The 21,579-nt window shown below is 39.7% G+C and overlaps 3 protein-coding genes across 3 annotated transcripts in view; 1 reads left to right on the top strand and 2 right to left on the bottom strand.

The window, feature by feature from the left end:
• The first annotated feature begins 99 nt into the window (after window positions 1–99).
• RpIII128 (RNA polymerase III subunit RpIII128) lies at window positions 100–3,784 on the top strand. Its single transcript, XM_065224761.1, has 3 exons — window positions 100–330; window positions 385–1,299; window positions 1,363–3,784. Exons 1-3 carry the CDS (start codon window positions 262–264, stop codon window positions 3,781–3,783), a joined length of 3,405 nt encoding a protein of 1,134 aa, XP_065080833.1. The 5' UTR covers window positions 100–261; the 3' UTR covers window position 3,784.
• An 88-nt stretch (window positions 3,785–3,872) lies between these two features.
• Window positions 3,873–4,946, bottom strand: LOC135703514 (metaxin-2-like). The gene is made up of 3 exons (XM_065224743.1): window positions 4,783–4,946; window positions 4,132–4,720; window positions 3,873–4,063 (listed from the first exon to the last, which is right to left on the bottom strand). Exons 1-3 carry the CDS (start codon window positions 4,823–4,825, stop codon window positions 3,898–3,900), a joined length of 798 nt encoding a protein of 265 aa, XP_065080815.1. The 5' UTR covers window positions 4,826–4,946; the 3' UTR covers window positions 3,873–3,897.
• Window positions 4,947–16,013: 11,067 nt separating this feature from the next.
• The window catches only part of alph (alphabet), a 42,078-nt gene continuing 36,512 nt past the window's right edge, over window positions 16,014–21,579 (bottom strand). The window contains exon 3 of the mRNA XM_065224771.1: window positions 16,014–17,655. Within this exon, the coding sequence (XP_065080843.1) occupies window positions 17,581–17,655 (75 nt within the window). The 3' untranslated portion in view covers window positions 16,014–17,580. The remainder of the gene's footprint in view (window positions 17,656–21,579) is intronic.

Below are 21,579 nucleotides of genomic sequence, written 5' to 3'. Positions count from 1 at the left end.
CCAAGCCCGACCCAAACATTTCACCACTACAACTGCACAGGGCAGTAGCTGTCAAATTTTGCACGATATCACAACAATCGTTTTTTTGTTGAGAAGCGGCCGCGTGTATTTCATCATTTTATAACAAAGTGTAACTTACTATCGAATTTTGGCTGTAAATAGTCCAATTTTTCGAAAATACCTATTCGAGAATGAACTAGCGGTGTTTGGTTATAGTTTTACGTTGTGGATTTCAATTAAATAATCTTCCATCCATCGAAAATGGGGATTGATGAAAAGCACTGGGATGCAAACAGCAAGAACTACAAAAAGGTCCAAAAGGCCCTGGAGGTAAGTGTTTTCGGTGGAATTGTGTTTCGGATTATATCGTTGCCTATTAAACAGGACAAATGGAAGCTGGTTCCGGCCTTCCTCCAGGTCAAGGGGCTGGTCAAGCAGCACATCGATTCGTTCAACTATTTCATCAACGTGGACATCAAGAACATTGTTCGGGCGAACGATGAGGTCAAAAGTGATGCCGATCCGTGTTTCTACCTTAAATATCTGAACGTGAGCATTGGAACGCCGGATGTGGAAGAGGGTTTCAACAATACCAAATCGACTACTCCGCACGAGTGTCGCCTGCGGGATATGACCTACGCTGCGCCGATTACCGTGGATATTGAATATACCAGGGGGACACAGAGGGTTGTTCGGAACAATCTTCTCATCGGAAGGATGCCGATTATGTTGAGATCGTCGAATTGCGTGCTGACGGGGAAGTCCGAGTATGAACTTTCGCAGGTTAACGAATGCCCGATGGATCCCGGTGGTTATTTCGTCATTCGGGGAACGGAAAAGGTTATTTTGATTCAGGAGCAGGTTTCCTGGAACAAGATGATTACTGAGGATTACAACAACGTGATACAGTGTCAGGTGACGAGTTCGACCCATGAGAAGAAGTCCCGCACGATTCTGCTGTCGAAGCATGGAAAGTACTATCTGAAGCACAATTCGATGACGGAGGAGATTCCGGTGGCCATCATATTCAAAGCGATGGGAATAGCTTCGGATCAGGAGATTATGCAACTGGTGGGAATCGATACGGATACGCAGAAACGGTTTGCGCCTTCGCTGCTGGAAGCGGCCAATCATAAGGTTTACACGCAACAGCGGGCTCTGGAGTATATGGGATCGAAGCTGATTGCTAAGCGATTTACGACGGCTGCCTCCAAGTATAAGACAACAGCTGACGAGGCGAGAGATTTGCTGGCAACGACTATCTTGGCACACGTGCCGGTGCCGAATTTTAACTTTCAGGTAAATTTAAAATCGCAAGTATATGAAATACAACGGAACCGCTAATGGAAATATTCTTCCCAGGTGAAAGCAATCTACGTGGCTCTGATGATTCGTCGCGTGATGGCGGCAGAAGCGGACAAATCGGCCGTCGACGATCGGGACTACTACGGTAACAAGCGGTTGGAGCTGGCCGGGTCGTTACTTTCGCTCATGTTTGAAGATCTGTTCAAGCGCTTCAACTGGGAGTTGAAGATGATCGCCGATAAGAACATTCCCAAGATCAAGGCTGCCCAATTCGATATCGTGAAGCACATGCGAGCGGCGCTGATTTCCACCGGATTAGAAACGGCTATTTCGACGGGGAATTGGACGATCAAACGCTTCAAGATGGAACGTGCCGGGGTGACGCAGGTGCTTTCGCGGTTGAGTTACATCTCTGCGCTCGGAATGATGACCAGGGTGAACTCGCAGTTCGAGAAGACGAGGAAGGTTTCTGGTCCGCGTTCGCTGCAGCCCAGTCAGTGGGGAATGCTGTGCCCATCGGATACTCCCGAAGGTGAAGCTTGCGGTTTGGTGAAGAATTTGGCCCTGATGACCCACATTACTACAGAGGTGGACGAGGAACCGGTGATTCGTTTGGCGTACAACTCCGGAGTGGAGGATATTCGTTTGCTTGGCGGTGAGACCATTAATAACCCGAAAGTGTTTATGGTCTTCATCAACGGTAACATTCTTGGAGTGACGATCGGATATAAGCGGTTGGTGGAGGTGTTTCGAATGATGAGAAGGAAGGGTTTGATTGGAGCGTTTGTCTCTATTCATACGTCGTTTAGACAGCGCTGCGTGTATATTCACACGGATGGTGGTCGCCTGTGTCGGCCGTACATAATTGTCCAGCACGGAAGACCTCTGGTTCAGCAGGAACACATCGAGCAGCTGAAGGTTGGCCTGCGAAAGTTTGACGACTTCCTTCATGATGGATTGATTGAATATCTGGATGTCAATGAAGAAAACGATTCGTTTATCGCATACCAAGAACAGGATATTGACCCTGAAAAGACGACACATTTGGAGGTTGAACCGTTCACTCTGCTGGGTGTTTGTGCCGGATTGGTTCCCTATCCACATCACAACCAGAGTCCTCGAAACACCTATCAATGTGCTATGGGTAAACAGGCTATGGGCATCATTGGATACAACCAGAAGAACCGCATCGATACGTTGATGTACAACATTGTTTATCCTCAGACCCCCATGGTTCGGTCTAGGACCATTGAACTGACCAACTTTGACAAGCTTCCGGCAGGGCAAAATGCCACCGTTGCCGTTATGAGCTACTCCGGGTACGATATTGAAGACGCCTTGATTCTGAACAAGGCTTCCATCGATCGCGGATATGGTCGTTGTCTGGTTTACAAGAACAGCAAATGTACCATCAAGCGTTACAGCAATCAAACCTTTGATCGCATCATGGGCCCAATGAAAGATTCGCTCACCAACAAGATCATCTTCAAGCACGAATGCCTCGACACGGATGGCATCATTTCCCCCGGAGAGAAAGTCGCTTCCAAGCAAACCATGGTCAACAAGGAGATGCCTGCAGTTAAATCCACAAACCCAATTGAGCAGAAGGAGGCCGGGCAGCAACCGATCACGTACAGTCCCGTTCCGATAACATACAAGGGTACCGAACCCAGCTACATTGAAAAGGTCATGGTCTCCACCAACAACGAAGAGGAATTTCTGGTTAAGATTCTTCTCCGACAAACGCGTCGTCCGGAAATTGGCGACAAATTCAGTTCGCGTCACGGTCAGAAAGGCGTCACTGGATTAATTGTCGACCAGGAAGATCTTCCATTCAATGATTTCGGAATGTCACCGGATATGGTCATGAACCCGCACGGTTTCCCTTCGCGTATGACGGTCGGTAAAACACTTGAACTGCTGGGTAGCAAAGCTGGAGTCCTGGAAGGTAAATTCCACTACGGAACCGCTTTCGGTGGATCTAAGTGCCAAGATCTGCAAGATGAGCTGTTCAAGAATGGGTTCAATTTTCTCGGAAAGGATATCTTCTACTCGGGAATCACCGGAGAACCGCTTGAAATGTACATCTATTCCGGTCCAGTCTACTACCAAAAACTCAAACACATGGTCCAGGATAAGATGCATGCTCGAGCTAGAGGCCCTCGTGCCGTTCTGACCCGCCAACCGACGCAAGGTCGTAGCCGCGAAGGTGGTCTCCGTCTCGGAGAGATGGAACGGGATTGTTTGATTTCCTACGGTGCTTCCATGCTAATTATGGAACGTCTGATGATTTCGTCGGATGCGTTCGATGTGGACGTCTGCAACGTGTGCGGTCGGCTAGCGTACTCGTCCTGGTGCCACAACTGCCGCTCGTCTGCCAGCGTTTCGAAGATTTCGATGCCCTACGCTTGCAAATTGCTGTTCCAGGAACTAACCAGTATGAACATCGTTCCTCGACTCAAGCTGAAGAACTATTAATACCGGGTAAAGCTTTCACCGCTTTCACTTATATATTGTTTGATTAATTAAACGTTCGAAATAAGCAAGAGATATTTATTTGTCCGAAATTTCCAACACACATTTAAAATCCTCTTAACGGACACCGGCCGCCTTTTTGAAGTGCTCCTCTTCGATGTTCTTGCAGAATTTGGTCAGATTTTTAAACTGGTTGATCGTAACGGCGAGAACATTGTTCGGGAGGGTCATGGTGAAAATGCTGAAGAGATGTCCGAATACGAGGGCGTCCAGTTCTGTTGGTCTGTGAAAGAACAAAAAAGAAAATTAGGTTTGTAAATTCTCGTGGATAGTTGATCCCAGACGACTCACTCATTTCCATAGAAGTACTTCTTATCGCCCAGCTGCATGCTTAATGACGTGCACAGCTTCTCCACCTTCTCTACGACCTCGTCGAGAGTGATGTTCAGGAAGTCAGCTACGCCTAGCTGACGGCGCACCGTCATCTGCTTGCGCCAGTTCTGAATGTGATTCAACGGGAACGGATAGACACTTCCGTTCCGTTGGCGTGTCACCTTTTGCAGCACCTCCGGATCGACCCAGCTTATGTATTGCTCCGCATTGGTAAAAATCTGCTCGACCAGACACAAATGCGCCCGCATGTCGTCCTTCTGCTCCGTGTTCAGATTTTTCGTCAGCGAAAGTCCCTTCAGTTCGACAAAGTTCAGGATGTGTTCGAACTCGGCGTAGGTGTAATTTTCCACCCGCAGGACCGGTAGCCGGGTGCGCTTTCCACCAGGCGACATGAATTCAGCATTGGCCCGTAATTCCACCTTGAAGGGAAGGTTCAACATCGTCAGATAGGTGCGCACCGCCAGACAGCTGGCATTTTCCGCCAGCAGGATTTGCTGCTCCTCGTACGGTTGGTAGAGATGGGCTCGCTGAGGCCATGGTTGAGATGCTGAGCGGGGGAGGTAAGCTTTACCGGGTGGCTTTTTTTAGTGCTGACTTCATTTTACTTACCGATGGTTTCGTTTTTCAAATATTCACTTGTGATTGCACTCATTATTGGGTTATTTTGGACAGCGTTAGGCTGTCACCACACAAAACAAATTTGTGGAGAGGCTTTAAGCTGTTTTAAGACTAGAAATAATTTCGATAGAAATGCAAAGTAATGCGTTGCTGAAGAACCATCACAAAGTTACATAAAACATAAATAGTGACACTGACAAGACTGGTTATGGGATCATGCATAAATGATGTACCATATTTGACCAATTCGGTGCCAACATTTCATTAGGGCAAAACTGCTTCTGTAAGCAATGACCGATTTCACGCAAATGAAAATTCACTCCTGCAAATTAATGATACCAACTGGTAGATGGAACATTTACCTAACTGATTGTGTCGTAAATTTGCAGGTGTCAGCGTGTGTTCACGAGAAATCGATGGTTGAAGCCATCATTTACTTTTTTTTCGCCATTTTGAAATGTTGGCACCTAATTTTGGATCCCCGTTGTACCGGGTACTGCCATATAATATTAAATATTAATAATTTATTAAATTTTAAATGCATGACCCAGTTCCTTCCTTCCTAAATTTGTACATCATTTATGAAGGCCCATAGTTGTTTCAGATGTAAACAAAAAAGTAAAAAGTATGAAAATGAAAACCTTGACAGCGCACAAATATGCTGCGAGCATAAATTCGATACCCGATCAAAAAGAAATTTCAGATGGTAATCACACACTTTAAAAAATTATCACATATCTAATGGATGAAATTTATGTGAATTTCACATAGCTTCCCTGTGATCACATAGCAGCAAATTCCCCGCATAAACGCGAACCAAAACTTGACCTAACCGAAAAGGGTTAAAAATTGTTTATAATCCCTGCTGAACTTTAACTGAAATGGTTATGAAACCACCGACAAACCAACATGACACTTAATTTTCACTTATTGCCGAAAATCGTAAACGACCGATTTAAACGTGCAGTGATCCGAACTGTCAAAACCAGCCCAGTGGCAGGCACGTAGGCAACATGTTATACAGTGACAGCGGGCCCAGCACAGCAAAATAAATGATTTAAGCCCGGGACATGCTGCCTACTGTCGAACACTGCTGTTGGTATAGACCTTGTCACTGGCCTGGTCAAAACCATAGGATTTTTTTTATCTAGATAAAAATAATTCGTCCAGAATAGATCAGACACGAACTAATTCAAAACTTTTATTGTTTTTGCTACACAGCAAAAAAAAATGTAATATCGATCAACGTAATTCAAGCTGATGTATGAAATAATTATGTAATAGCAAAAAGCAGATACAATATCAGTGCTAACATTTGAAAACGGCACAAAAGCCATTTGTAAACAAATGGTTTGTGGGCCCTTTACTCACTACTTGAAGTACACCCACGCGACATCGGGTAGGGGAAATTTTCCCCTTCCTGACGATGCTGTTGGTTTGCGTGGGCGTTCTTCGGGTAGCGAGTAAAGGGCCCACAAACCATTTGTTTACAAATGGCTTTTGCGCCGTTTTCAAATGTTAGCACTGATATTACATCAATGCATGTAATTTTGTTCGCAAAATCGATGTACATCGTACAACGTTATATCACAAACGAAGTGACAGACGGAGCGGCTCGAAAACTTTGGTGACTAACCTGCTATTGCAATTTTTCAGTGTACCACATGGCAACACCACTACTACTGGATTGTACCACATGGCAACACTACTACCATAGAGGTAACTCTAAGACCACTGGGTCCTGAAGAAAATCATCATTATTTTTGACTCACTCAGTACCAGAACAACGGTCCCAAGGAGTCCCAAGCTATTTCACTCACCCCTGCATGTTCTGCATGAATCCACACACCCCTGATGTTATCTGTCAAACTTTCATAGCGAATCAAAACAAACATAGTGTAGTAATAGAATTTCAACTAGAATAGGGTACGTTAATCGTTTGCTTGGGACCAATAGGCTACTAAAGTGGTGAGCCAATTTAAAATCGTTAGTTTCGTATTGATTGTTGCTACTACTAGATTGAACTAGCATTTTCACCAAATGTACTAGAATGTTTTGGTTCTATCTCTTTCACTCTACTCAAAACTGAAATGCATAAAAAAATGACAAAATGTTACGTACTCTTTGCACACTGTCAAAAAATCATTGTACACAAAATCAACTTTGTTCAAATCAAAGCAAAAAAACTAACCCATCTGGTGGCTGATGGCACAAGCTTCCAAGAAAATTCTATTACAGTGAACCACATTATTTAAATGGATTTCTTCGCCAGTTAGTCGTCTGTCACTTCGTTTGTGGTTATATTACACAACTGATGGATTGACCTGGTTGCAGCAGTTTTTTTTCTGTGTACACAGCAAAAAAAATTAATATCGATCAACGTAATTCAAGCTGATGTATGAAATAATGATGTAATAGCAGAAATCAGATACAATATTACATCAACAGATGTAATTTTGTTCGCAAAATCGGTATACATCGTGCAACGTAATATTACACCACCAGCGGAATGACCTCTGTGCAGCTGTTTGGAGTAATATTCAACAACTTTTTTTTTCTGTGTATGCTACCATTAAAGTTCTCAAAACATAAATAATATGGTTCCAATATAATTCCTTTCCCAAAAATGTATTGGGAAAACAAGAATTTGGAAAAGGGACAACCCATTATTTGTAAAGTTCATTTCCAAAAAAAAAAACATAATACTTTAGGTCAAAACTTTATCACACAAACGATCATGTAAAGTTCGACAACCATTTCAATTGAACTTTGGCAGAGATTATAAACAATTATTAACGATTTTTGGTAAGGTCAAGTAATGGTTCGCATTTATGTGGGCCCACCACAAAATCACATGAATATTATGAGGCCGATGAAATTTATATGAATTCCATAATCAAGGATGAAAATCGAGTGCGTTTTCAATGGAAGCTACATCAAAAATATTTTCGGTGGCATACACTTGCTTGCAAGTTGCATTCTCTACACGACCGTTGAGATTAACTCAAAACTTAGTGGTTTTTCACTCAAAATCGCAGAAACGAATAAGTCTGGTATTTTAATTATCGATTGATCAGTTCACGAAGATTTGCCGCACTCTTCTCTCACCCGTAAGTTTTGACAGTTTTGGGTGGTTTGTTTTGGCTCCCATTCGTTGCTATCTCTTTTACTCAGAAGCAAAATGATAGGGAGCAAAAAGTGAGGTTAGGGACCGTGCACTGATCTATATAAACATTAAGCCAAGTGGTGTTGAGTACTTGACACTGATGAAGTCTGCAAGTAGTAGACGCGTATCTGTCAAAAGATAAGCAATTATAACGGAATTTAAAGGAAATAAACCAACACACTCAAAGCTCTTCATAAGGGATTCCGTTAAGAGGTTCGACGAATTTATAAGATTAAGCCTGATTTATTTCCCAGGTGTTTTCTAAACCGAGGGGGACGACTCTATCTACGATGCAGGAAAGATTTTGCCTTGGTGTGGATAGTTACGCGTACGCTGAGTAGATAGAAAGAAGATTGATCACGATTCTGAAGATTTCCTGCAAAAAAAAAAAATGATGTGCGATGCAAGTAGATGCGAGAAATGAAAGAAGATTTTTCGTTGATTGATTCGCCAGTGTGAGATTTGTTGAGCATCTAGAATTGAGATTTAGATGTGACGCCACCTCGGTTCTAAACAACATTTCGGTTCATGGTCAAAATCCTGTTGACATCAATTCATAAAACTGTCTCTAACGAAATGGGTTAAAAGCATGATTGATTTTTTCAACAGATGTTTAAAAATAAATTACAGATGTTTAAAAATAAATTACAGCGACTTATTGTGGTTTCTATGAATACTTATGGCGGTAAGCTCCAACTAGGAATAACCATACAGGTAACTTTAAGCACAAACGAAGTGACAGACGGAGCGGCTCGAAAACTTTGGTGACGCACCTGCTGTTACAATTTTTCAGTGTACCACATGGCAACACCACTACTCCTGGATTGTACCACATGGCAACACTAAATTTACTAGAATGTTTTGGTTGTATCTCTTTCACTCTACTCTAAACTGAAATACATAAAAAATGACAAAATGATACACTCTTTGCACACTGTCAAAGACCATATTTCACACAAAATCAACTATATTCTAATCAAAACAAAAATACTAGCCCATCTGGTGGCTGATGGCACAAGCTTCTAAGAAAATTCTATTACAGCGAACCACATTATTTTAATTGATTTCTTCGCCAGTTAGTCGTCTGACACTTCGTTTGTGCTTTAAGTAAGACTACTTAGAAGGTCCCGAAGAAACGTGCTCAACTTTTTGGCTTAGCTCTGGTACTCTCTTCGGTCCCAAGCTAATCGATTCACCCCTCGAAAACATAAGAAAATCCACGAACCCCTCATTTTATCTGTCAAACTTTCATAGCGATTCAAAACAAACATAGTGTAGTACTAGAATTTTGACTAGAATGGGGTACGTTAATCGATTTGCTTTTGACCAATAGGCTAGTCAAGTAGTGAGCCAATTTAAAATCGTTAGTTTCGAATTGATTGTTGGTAACTCTAAGACCAGAAGGTCCCGAAGAAACGTACTCAACTTTTTGGCTCAGCTCTGGTACTCTCTTCTGTCCCAAGCTGATCGATGTGCCCCTCGAAACGTAGGAAAATCCACGAACCCCTCATTTAATCTGTCAAACTTTCATAGCGAATCAAAACAAACATTGTGTAGTACTAGAATAGCGACTAGAATGGGATACGTGAATCGATTTGCTTGGGACCAATAGGCTAGTCAAGTAGCAACAATCAATACGAAACTAACGATTTTAAATTGGCTCACTACTTGACTAGCCTATTGGTCCCAAGCAAATCGATTAACGTATCCCATTCCAGTCGAAATTCTAGTACTACGCAATGTTTGTTTTGAATCGCTATGAAATTTTGACAGATAAAATGAGGGGTTAGTGGATTTTCATATGTTTCGAGGGGTGAATCAATTAGCTTGGGACCGAAGAGAGTACCAGAGCTGAGCCAAAAAGTTGAGCACGTTTCTTCGGGACCTTCCAGTTACCTCTATGCAAGTAGTGAGCCAATTTAATATCGTTAGTTTCCACCGGTAGTGGTATTAATATTTTATATCGATTTCTACCGTTTTTTAATAACCAAAATTATTGTTGCCTGTCCGCGCTCGAATTTTGGAGGAATTTTTTGTGAGAGACTTGCATCTTTTTGAATACCTCATATTTTTTGAGCCTTCAAAATTCTAAACAATCATCTCTAAAGGTACCTTATGCTTGATACTCTTTCGACTAATGTTTGCATTTCCTCACCGTTTTTGGCTACCATCGAGAAATAGTCGATGGCTCTTTCCAGTAATTCCTAGGGAATCGAGAAATATTGTTTAAACATTAAATTCCTGAAGTTTCATCCAACGTACCCTGGAATTTTCTTCCACCTTACCTTGTAAGCTTCTTCAGCCTTTGCCTCTTCTCTCGCCAGTTTTTTCAACTTTCCCGGAACTTCAAGGATGTTTTCAGAAACTTCAGAAAAGTCCAGACTTTTGTGAAAGTTTCGATAAATTAAAGACAGTTTCATTTACTTCTGTTAAAACTCGAAAACCTGGGAATTTCAGAAAAGTCCAGCGAACTCCAGTGAACTTAAGGAAACACCATAAATATTTTGGAAACTTCACAAGTCCAAAGAACTTCAGGGAAATTTAATGGGCACGAACTATAGTGAAGCTCAGAGAACATCAGTACAGATCAATTAATTAATTAAATTGCTGAAATTATGAAGGAGTTCCGAGAAACTCAGGCAGTTTCCAAAAACTTCAGCAAGACTTCCTGAGAAGGTCATGCAAATTTTGGAAACGTAAGGGAAGTTACATGAACATTAGAACATTGTGAGAACATTTTATGGGAAGTTCTATGCTTTTTAATGGCAGTGTCGATAACTTGTAAAAATTAAAAAAAAAAAACCAGAAAGATCAGAGAACTTCAATGCTCATGTTAAAATAAATTCAAGAAAATTGTGAGAGCACTTAAGAGATTTCGTAATCTTCAAGAAAGTTCAGAGACCTTCAAAGATGATTAGAGATATTCCGGTAGTCTTGTTATAATCAGGAAAGTTCCGAGCACTTCGAGGATGACCAGAGTACTCCTAAACAGCCCCCAATTTCAAGAAAATTACAAACACTTTTAAGGAATTTCGAGGAATTATGGAATATTCCCAAAGATGAATACTAAAATGAAACTGTCGGAAGAAAAACATTCTATTTTAGTGTCTTCTTCCACGGTCCCTTTCATCCAATTAGAACCCCCGTATTCAAGGTAATTTTGTGGTTTTGCTGCCCCCTCGGAAGAGATGAAATTTTGCGCTCATTTTTATCAAAACAATCACACCAAAATCAGAGATGTCCCATTTTTTAATTACTCGATTAACAACTAATCGATTATTTTTTGTTCGCTGTGCTGCCATTTTTCCACCAATGAGAGTGCAGCACATGTTTGAAACGATCGGTGATGATCCTGTGGAGATGTTAATGCTTATATCGGCATGATCTAACCGATTATAAATAGTTTACTTTTCGGTTCGTTAATCGATTAAACGATTATTCGAATGAAAATCGGACATCACTAGATGAATGTGAAACGTCATTTCAAATAAAAGGCCGTTCATAAATAATGATACAATTTGATAGGGACCGGGGCTAATCACAAATTACGTCTCCATGGTAACTGAAATAAACACGGGTGTTCACCGGTTGATATTCCTAGGAGCATTGCAGGAATGTTCCGAAAACTTCAGGAAAATTGCGTAGTCTTCAGGGATGTTTCATAAATATCAGGAAAATTTTCTGGATCATTAGAACATCCCCCAGGAATTTCTTTCTTCCGGAATTATGTCCTTGTTTCTTTCGACTGTTCCATAAGCGCTCTGGCTTCCGACTTTCTTCAGATGTTTCTGCCAATCTACCTTAGGAAGTTTCTTTCGTCTTCTCCAGGAAGTTCAATTATTCCAAAAATTTCTTTCGTCTTGTCTGGAAGTTTGACTATAAGCCAAATGTTTTTTTTTTGTTCGACTTCTATTGAAAGGTTTTTTCGAGCTTTTTTTGACTTTCCCTGGAAATGGCTACTTCTGAAAATTTACTTCCGGTTTCCGAAACTTTTCTGGCTTTCTTTAGATGTGACATCCGATTTTTTTCCGATAGTTTATTTAAATTTTCGCCACAAGTTTCTCAATTCGTGTTTTGGAAGTTTCCCGGGTGTTTTTCCAATTTTTCTTAGAACTTGCCTCAAACTTCATCCAGGAGAGGTTCTTTCGTCTTTCTCTGGATGGTTTTTCGGCTTCGTTCAGAAGCTAATTCAAACATTCCCCGGAGTTTGCTTCCGGAATTTTCCGATCATTGTACAAAAGCTAAAATTTTGCTTTGATTAACGGCTTTCTCAGTCTTAAAACATTGCAACGACCACGATCTGCTCGACATTACGGCGATATGTTGTGGCCTTTTACAAGTGAAAATATTGTTTGTCGTTATTGTCAATAGTTTAGTCGTTGTTGTGGCTGATTTTTCATATTTTGGTTTCATTTAATGATATTTAAATGAAAAAAACTACTTTCTCACAATTTTGATCACCACTTGTCAATGAGGACAACGATAATTTTTAAAATTAAATAAAAAAATTAAAGGGTGTTTAAAGACTGAGAAAGCCGTTAAACAAAGCAATTCCCCTAAATTTCCTTTCAAAAATGGCAAAAATATAAAATTATTTAAATAAGGGAAATGGATGTAATGTCGGCCTCAATGCTCCTAATTTGGGCCCATACATAAATTCAGCAATCGACTAAATTTTCAATAGCGATCAAAAATATCCATTAGTACCGTCTCAATGAAGCGTTGATCTAGAAAAAATCAATAAATATCAGATTTTTAGCGATCTTAGATCCATAGGCCAACATTAGAGCCATTTCCCTAGTAAATACCGATAAATACCGATTTTTTAATACCTTTGATACCGATGAACTTTAAAACAATCTGGGAACACTGGAACGAAGTGCTCGAAAACTTGAAGGTTGTCATTTTCTAAAGAGCTATAAAATGGTTTGGAATTGATGAACACATAGTTCCATAAAAGTAAACGTAGTGTATCATCAATAGTAAAGGGAAACTAATCAAGAGAGTTTTATCATGAAAAATATATTAAATCAAATGTGTAAGCTGTTCCGTAATATAACACTGAAACACAGACAAACAGACATAACTCATTGAATATTTCTCACAGTAAAACCAACAATCAATACGAAACTAACGATTTTAAATTGGCTCACCACTTTAGTAGCCTATTGGTCCCAAGCAAACGATTAACGTACCCTATTCTAGTTGAAATTCTATTACTACACTATGTTTGTTTTGATTCGCTATGAAAGTTTGACAGATAACATCAGGGGTGTGTGGATTCATGCAGAACATGCAGGTGTGACCGTTGTTCTGGTACTGAGTGAGCCAAAAATAATAATGATTTTCTTCGGGACCCAGTGGTCTTAGAGTTACCTCTATGGTAAAACATCGTCGCTAAAACATTACCGCCATCTGTTGAGTACACTGTGGTGGGCACTACGCTGAACAGATGGTGGTAACATAGAGGTAGCTCTAAGACCAGAAGGTCCCGACGAAACGGGCTCAACTTTTTGGCTCAGCTCTGGTACTCTCTTCGTCCCAAGCTAATCGATGCACCCCTAGAAACATAAGGAAATTCATGAACCCCTCATTTTATCTGTCAAACTTTCATGGCAAATCAAAACAAACATAGTGTAGTACTAAAATTTCGACTAGAATGGGATACGTTAATCGTTTGCTTGGGACCAATAGGCTAGTGAGCAAATTTAAAATCGTTAGTTTCGAATTGATTGTTGGTGGTAGTGCGTAAACGTCAAACACAAGGGAATTGCCTATGCACGCCACGGGTGGCGGTACTACCAACTACAAACCTTTTAAATTGTCCGTTAAATGCTTGTTCGATGAACAATGTGCTAGTGTTATGTCTGTTTGTCTGTGACTGAAATATAATATCAAATGACAAAAAAAGTGATAAATTACTAATTTCATCCTCTTTTCTGGGGAATGGTGCATTCTGGGGAATGGTTTTATGGGGAATGTTATAGAATCGTTTTCATCTGTATTGATTCTAAAAAATCTCATTAAAAAATCCGTAAGTTTTTTTTTAAATATTTTTCCACACAATCGGTACAACAGTTAACGATCTCTAGTTATGGCTGATTAAAAAATAAACACATTCATGGGACTGTCACACTGATCTCCCGCAGTAAATGCGAATCCAAAACTTATACAGATTATGCACTCAGTGATAAGTTTATGGATCAGTTCGGTCTTGGTAATTGCCAACAGGCTTGAGGTCAAATGAATTGAATGTTCGACAAAATGTTCCAAGGACCTGCAAGGAATAATAAAATGGACACCCCTATTCTGCATTTCGTTCGAAACGAAATTCTCATACAAAAAAATATTTTTTTTTTGTATAGGAATTTCGTTTCGAACGAAATACAAAATAGGGGTGGGACCAGTGTCTGTTTTTATCATTTACCATCACACGCAAGGAGTAGCGCTTCAACCCAGTGTCGATGAATTGCGTTTGTTTTGAACATCTTCGTAGTTACGAAACGAGCGAAATGAACAAATGAGTTTATTATACATCAACGAATACGCGTTTATTGATATTCACCAGTGCTTGATTATCAAACCCAAAATTGTCAAAATCAGAAGTGATCCTCAAAAGCAAAATAATCAACGAAATTTTGGGCAAAATGATTATTTTGAATAATGTCGACCACACTGCCTTAATCATCGATATTATCATCAGTTCAGCTTGAGGCAATAATTTGCCGTCGACTTATGTCTAAAAACCACGTTCTTCAGCGCTATATTTGTTTAAAATGAAAATAATCATTTTGCATTTGATCCTCAATATCATCCCGACCAAGATGAAGACGAATATCAATATTTACAACAACAGAGGCGATAATGAGAATCCAGCCACGAATGAAGAAAAACAAATGTTATTTTTGATACTCAGAGGTTGCCTAGATCAAGGGAATTTGTTTATATCAAAATTCAAATTCATGCAGGTAGTAGATTTTTATCAGCACTGGGTGGGACTGTACAATATTTGAAATATTTCAGCAGCAGCACCTCACCTACTCGTGTCTCTTCGAGATTGTTAAGTTGACGATTACAGGAGCACATACAGTGGTAGAGGCAACAATAGCTACTCTAACGGAACTATCAACACGCATATTCTTGTTTTCGTTCGAACCGTATTTTCCATACAAAAAAAAAGTGTTTCATCTCCTCATCTATCGTATAAAATGACCACTTTAAGTATGATATTTGACGTTAAGCATCTCCAACTATACTTAAACAAGTAAATTAGTCGGTTAAACGCTTATATAGAACTCATTTTGGGGACTTTTTCAACAAATTTTGACAAAATGAGCGGTGAATAGTGGTCGTGCTGTGAACCGGCACCTCACGGCATACTGATAAGCATACCCCCTTATTCTGCGAGTCACGTGACTCTCTGTCACCAGTGAGGTGACAATTGTCACCTCGTGTGAGGTGACTCTCCATGTAAATCAAATGGAGAGTCACCTCACACGAGGTGACTATTGTCACCTCACCGGTGAGAGAGAGTCACGTGACTCGCAGAATAGGGGGGATCCCCCTTATTCTGCGAGTCACGTGACTCTCTGTCACCGGTGAGGTGACAATTGTCACCTCGTGTGAGGTGACTCTTCATGTAAATCAAATGGAGAGTCACCTCACACGAGGTGACTTTTGTCACCTCGCCGGTGAGAGAGAGTCACGTGACTCGCAGAATAGGGGGGAATGATATTGAACGTACTACCAGTTGATTTGTTTCATGCAGCTAGAGATCCAGGGCCAAACTGCGGGATGCTCACTATGCCCCACCTGTTCACTATGCCCCTCCTCCCCCTATATATGCATAAAATCAAGCTAATATTGAATCCCGAGCAAGGCCGGGCACACTCAGCTAGTATTTAATAAATATCAAACTGTCCAACATGGGCACTGTTCAACTCACACGGTACCAAAATCAATGTGGGTTATGTATTGGATTTGGCAGCCACAGGCCTAGGTGCCGGGTTACGGCATCAACTTTAAGGCGTGTGATCTTCAGTTAATACACCATAGCTAATAATAAAACACCAACTCTATTTTTTGTTCTGTTTGTCCATTTACAAGTTTGCTTCTTCAATAATAAATACCAGATTCTTACATATTGTTTTGCTTTACTTTTTTTTTCTCATGATATTGGAAATGGTTTTGTTCAATAATCTTTCTTCATCATTTTATTTTTGCGGTATTTTCTATCGCCATTCCAATCATTATTCTCGCACTGCGGCTTTGAATGCCTATGATCTTTCTCCGGCGCTTCTGTCGCTCAAATCAAACAGTGTTCGATGAATCCTATGACAGCGTGTTTGTATAGGTGTTTATACCGTTTTCGTAAACCAAATTAGTCTATATGTATGGAGTGTTTGTAGACGATTCAATGGTTTCTCAAGCATCAGGCATTCAAATCTCATTTAGCTACATTATCATCATCATCATAATTTCCTTTTTGTATTATGTTTTTTTTATTCCGTTCCTCCGTGTAGGTTTGTTAAGTAGGAAAATCGAGATATAAACTAACTGTATCAACTTTACTTTCAACTAAATCTAACAACAAAAGGCTTCAAAAATTATTTGAAAAAAAAGAGTCTAAACCTAAGCATTTCGTTTTATGTTTAGCATCTACCTTTCGGAGAAGAACCGGGAAAATAAGTTTGGTGGAACGTTCAGGTGAAGCACCTGAGTTTTGCATTAATTGTGAACTTTTAGTTGTTTTCCAAGATTACTAACTTAAATCCATGAACTGTTTATGTGTGTGTGTGTGTGTGTGTTTGTGTGGTTGTGAATGTTGGATAGGTAGCTTGGGTAGTGATCAGCAATCAAATCTCCCCCATTCTCGATCCGTTAGGTTTTCCGAGTATAGACATTACACCACATTTCGCTTGTTACTACTACTATATAGTTTATCATTTCACTTTCCACATGAGAATGTTTCTGTTCATACCTTTATGTGTCTATTTAATCTTATTTTTATATACCCATACTCTTTTTTTTTCTCTGTAAGTATCGATCGAATCCATCTATTTTCAGTAGTATTTTCAAACCTTCGCTACAAAATTGTTTACATCGTAGGTATGGTATGTTTATTTTGCTATGATTTTCCAATGTTGGTTTGTTTTAGCGGTTGCTTCTCGATAATGTAGTTTAATGTATTCAAAGAACTACTGGCTGATAGTTTTTATCTTATGTTCGACCGATCAATTTTGTTTTTGTGTAATTAGCGTTTGTCATTTTTTTTTTAAGTGAACAAGCTAACGTTTTTCCGATTATTATTCTTATTGATGTTTTGTATTAATTGTTAAGCGCGATTACAATTTGTTGGCATATTTTTGTTGTTGTTGTTGTTGTTATGCAAGTGTTGTAGGTGTATACAGACATTTATGAAGATGTAGTTCGGTGGTGATTTATTGGCGGCTCCATTGGTTTCTGTACTTTCTGGATGATGTGAAAAGGAACGGTTCAATAATGAAAATTCAATTGCTGTACAAATGCCAACAATTTTGGGAAATAATACTTCTCGAAAATCCCAGTTCAGCATGTTATGGTTAAAATAGTTGTAAACTCCATTTGAAGCATGAAAAAAAGGTTTATTCCGTCTCTTCTTCGAACAGCTCTGGAAGAAGTGATACCGCATCGGAAGATGGATGATTTACTGTCTCAATCTGCAAATTAACGAAAGATAAGAAATAAGGTTGAGTTCCTATTTGCTTCTGATCGCTATGAAGCTAACGATTGGGCATAATTTCTCAAAAAGCACGTGACAAGTGATATGGAGGGATCAGACCCCAATTTAAGCACTGTTTAAAAGAAGCTCGATTTCTTATTTTACACAGATTTGTCGAAAAAGACGACACATTTTTGAATTCTTATAATTTTATTTTATCAGATTCACACCTGGGTAACGCATCAGATTCGCACGCAAGTTCTCTGGTCTTTTAGTCAAGAAATACACTTCCTGAAGTTCTCTGAACTCATACCAGTAGTTCCATATACTTGTCTAGTAAGTGGGCACTGTCCGTGCAGATATCATTTGAAGAACATTGGCCGGGTTAAAAATGATAAGTGCCGCTTCTGTAACATCAAAGCAGAAAATCGGAACACATGCTTTGCAGTTGTAGTGCACAGTAAATATTAGGCGCAGTTAAATTTCTATTATTAAGTTCTAAGCCATGGCCCTAGACTGATGTAAAATTTGACATTTTCGCTCCACAGTGCTCAAACGGTACCAAATCGAGTCCTGATAAGCCTTTCCATATAAACTTTAAATGGTTTGTGCCATGTCATTTTCTTACCAAATGAGTTCAAATTGTATGAGACTAATCAGCATCCTATTTGGAACCGTTTGAGCACTGTGGAGCGAAAATTTTAAATTTTGCATCAGTCTATTGGACGCAGTAGTTTCACACCCTAAAAAAGGTTTCTGAAATCTTTCATATTTTTCCCCATTGTAGTTCATCATAGCCGTAATCCGAACTAGCCTGAGTCCACGGTAGACCCCGAAGTAGACTTCCGGGGCAAACTGTCATACATGGGTTAGTTGAAAGAGACTTCCGGAGAACTAGAAAAAAAAAACTTTCCGTGGAAGTCGCAAGACACTTCCAAAGGAATCGTTCACTTCAACGAAAAATCTCGCATCACTTTTCAAATAGACCAATGTAACAAATTTAAACAAATCGAGTTAAGCGATACAAACTATTGCTCTTCTATCATTTTATGTAATACAAAAACACCCATCCAAATTTACTTTCATTTATTTAATAAAATCTTAGTTCAAAAATTGTCCAATGTAAAGTTTGAAATGATGGGTACATGATTGTAACTTCGGTCATTCGGACTGCCTAACATGATTGGTGCTCGTTTTCTAAAGACGAGGTCAATCTAAAGTTAGGTATTCTACTATGAAATCTGTGAAAGGGAATCTAGTATCATGTAGATCAAAACGTCCAATGTAACACTCATTGATTATGTCAGTGAGAAAAATCGTCCAATGTAACATGTCCGATGTACAACGCGACTTGTCGAAACGTCCTATGTGGTTTTTTCTATGTTGCAGCATGAAATTCAAAGTTAAATTGTGATTTTATCGTTTCTACTGAATTTTCAACGTTATTATTCACTGACAAAATGTATTGTTTCTAAACAGTTTAAATAATAATCTGTCGAACTTCAACATCGATTTTCTCAAAATGGTGGATATGTTACATTGGTCTATTTGAAAAGTGACGCGAGAAGTCTCATAAGCAAGTGTTAATCCGTGCGTGAAAATGCCTGTCCGCCATATTTCGTAGATGTGATTTGTCGGAGTCGACGTTACTAGCGTCGCAAGTTCGTCGTTATTAGATGATCTGGCAAATCCAACCAAGTCCTTGGATTCTAGCAATGTTACCAGTCTTCTTGATATGATGTCTTCGCTTTGAGGGTAGATCCTGTAAACTTTTCAAGGAAATTCACTGGATTTCAAAGTGCTGCAAGCTCGGGAATATCACTGAACTCGCACTCAAAGCTACTGTGCTTCCGACTGAAAATTAGAGCGACATTTCTGGCTGGCATCACTGGTCTTCCTATGTCGCCAATGTCACTAATATCGTAGGAAACCGCTATTTTGGCTGAAACGGCACAGTACTGGATAATGTCAAAATTTAAGTAACCAAAGGGGGAAACTTCGAACGGATGTCTGAACTCCACGCTGCCATTTTATCCTTATATTTGGCATATGATTTCATCAGAAGTCAGATGTTTGGCACATTAGGTGGGAGTACCCTATTTGGCATAACTGCCTTTTGACATAATGGCCATTTGGCATAAACGCGAAAAAAAAAATGTTATAGCCTTTATCGAACATAACTACATTTTTAAACCATGTTCGGTTTTTTAAAAATATGAAAGAACAGGAGCCTTATTGGGGGAAGTCGATACGAAGCGTTTCGTCTTGATTACATATGGGAAATGACGGCTTCGGCATGACAGACCGAAAATAGCAACCCAAATTGAAACACTATTTTCACTGGATTTTCTTACGAAAACACTTCGCTGAATGCATGTAAACGATTCTTTATGCTTTCAGCTTCAATTTGATTATTTTTTACCACTGAGAAAAAGCAATCTAGCAAGGTTTTCTTGAAATACAACACACGCACTACAAATTGTAGCTGATTTCGAGTTGCCGATAATAGAACAGCAGATTTACATGCAGTTCAAATGGAACGGTTGCCGAAGAAAAACTGGTTGCCGACAATACTCGCTCTCACTAGAGAAGATTGGAGCTTTGTAAAAGCGTTTCAAAACAGTTTTTGACAATTCTTTCGACTGAAATTGTTAGAGCAGCTGGCAGCAAAAGATTGTAAACAAACCAATACTGCATATGTGTGCGTTCCATAGAGAAAAAGGCTATAGAAAGAAGGTCGCTGCTTAGGTTGCCGAGAATACGTAAATTCCCCTAATAGTTCTGTTCCCGTACTTGCTTTTTTTTTGCTTTTGCTGTACCTTTTTGTTAGTTGCTGTAAGGAAACAATATGATGCAGTAAGTACGGGAACATGCTTTTACTTTTTGCTGTACAGAATCTTACAGAAAAGCAAGTACGGGAACAGACCTAATGTGACCCAGCTCTTGCCGCCCACAAGAGAAGGGAAAATACCCATTAAATGATACCTATCCCTTGTTTTGATCATGAGCTGTTCATTCATATTCCGTTGAAGTGCAGCCTATGAAAAAATAAGGCTAAAGGACTATGTATTGCTAATAGTAGTGTTTCTCCGCATTTATGTAAACGACCATTATGCCAAATGGACATTATGCCAAACGGATTCATGTCAAACTGCATTATGTCAAATGGAGTACTTCCTAAAACAGGTTAATTCCGCTTTCAATCAGCTAAAATGTTCATTAGTTGTAAGTAAAAGATTCCTATCAAATTTCCAAGTTATTTCAAGGAGTTACTGTAAATATATGAATGGAATGCATCACGTTCACTCTATCCGTTCTGGTGATTCCTCTTTAGCACCAAACTACCATACAAGTGCATTTTTTTAGCAAAGGCTTAGAGTGCGTCGAAAATTATAAGGTGATTGGTGATGACGAAAATAAACGCAGTTTTAAAAAGGTTTACATTTGTGAACGAGGGGCTCGTACTTGTTTAAAATACTTCCAGTACCAGTACCAGTAGGAATATCTTAAGATTTTAATTCTGATAACATAAATGTCTTGTGCCTGATGGCAAAAGTCCATCAAGGAAAATAGCACAGCTACAGGTCCTACAAGCCAGCTGTAAATCCCTGCCATGGACTCGTCTGCCTTCGGAAGGGAAGTAAAACCGTTGGTCCCGTACTATATGTTGATGGCATCGGTGATGATTGGCACATACGTGGTGGAATAAGTTAAACAGCCAGCCAGTCACAAAAATCTGAGAACACTGTTTATAAATCCACGAAATCCCAAACATGTCAATCTTGATGCTAAAAACTAATTCTGTGGAATCTCGATGAACATGGGCTTCCAAGAGGCCATTTACTATCAAAGTACCAAGTACTTCATGTGTGTTTCACCGAAGCAAATTTCCCTAACACGGACATCAGAGGATGGCAACACT

Source organism: Ochlerotatus camptorhynchus, unplaced genomic scaffold (assembly GCF_037179485.1).
Source record: "Ochlerotatus camptorhynchus isolate MF236.1 unplaced genomic scaffold, CSIRO-AGI_Acam_v1.1 ptg000215l, whole genome shotgun sequence".
Taxonomy (NCBI): Eukaryota; Metazoa; Arthropoda; class Insecta; order Diptera; family Culicidae; genus Ochlerotatus; species Ochlerotatus camptorhynchus.
The sequence above is the reverse complement of the archived record's forward strand: the minus strand, read 5'-3'. Positions and strand labels throughout refer to the sequence as shown.

Coding starts and splice junctions, on each gene's coding strand:
- LOC135703514 (XM_065224743.1), bottom strand. CDS start 4,825: ATGAGTGCAATCACAAGTGAATATTTGAAAAACGAAACCATCG. Junction 4,721..4,782: donor TTTGAAAAACGAAACCATCG/GTAAGTAAAATG, acceptor TCCCCCGCTCAG/CATCTCAACCATGGCCTCAG. Junction 4,064..4,131: donor AAGTACTTCTATGGAAATGA/GTGAGTCGTCTG, acceptor GTTCTTTCACAG/ACCAACAGAACTGGACGCCC.
- RpIII128 (XM_065224761.1), top strand. CDS start 262: ATGGGGATTGATGAAAAGCACTGGGATGCAAACAGCAAGAACTACAAA. Junction 331..384: donor AGGTCCAAAAGGCCCTGGAG/GTAAGTGTTTTC, acceptor CCTATTAAACAG/GACAAATGGAAGCTGGTTCC. Junction 1,300..1,362: donor TGCCGAATTTTAACTTTCAG/GTAAATTTAAAA, acceptor TATTCTTCCCAG/GTGAAAGCAATCTACGTGGC.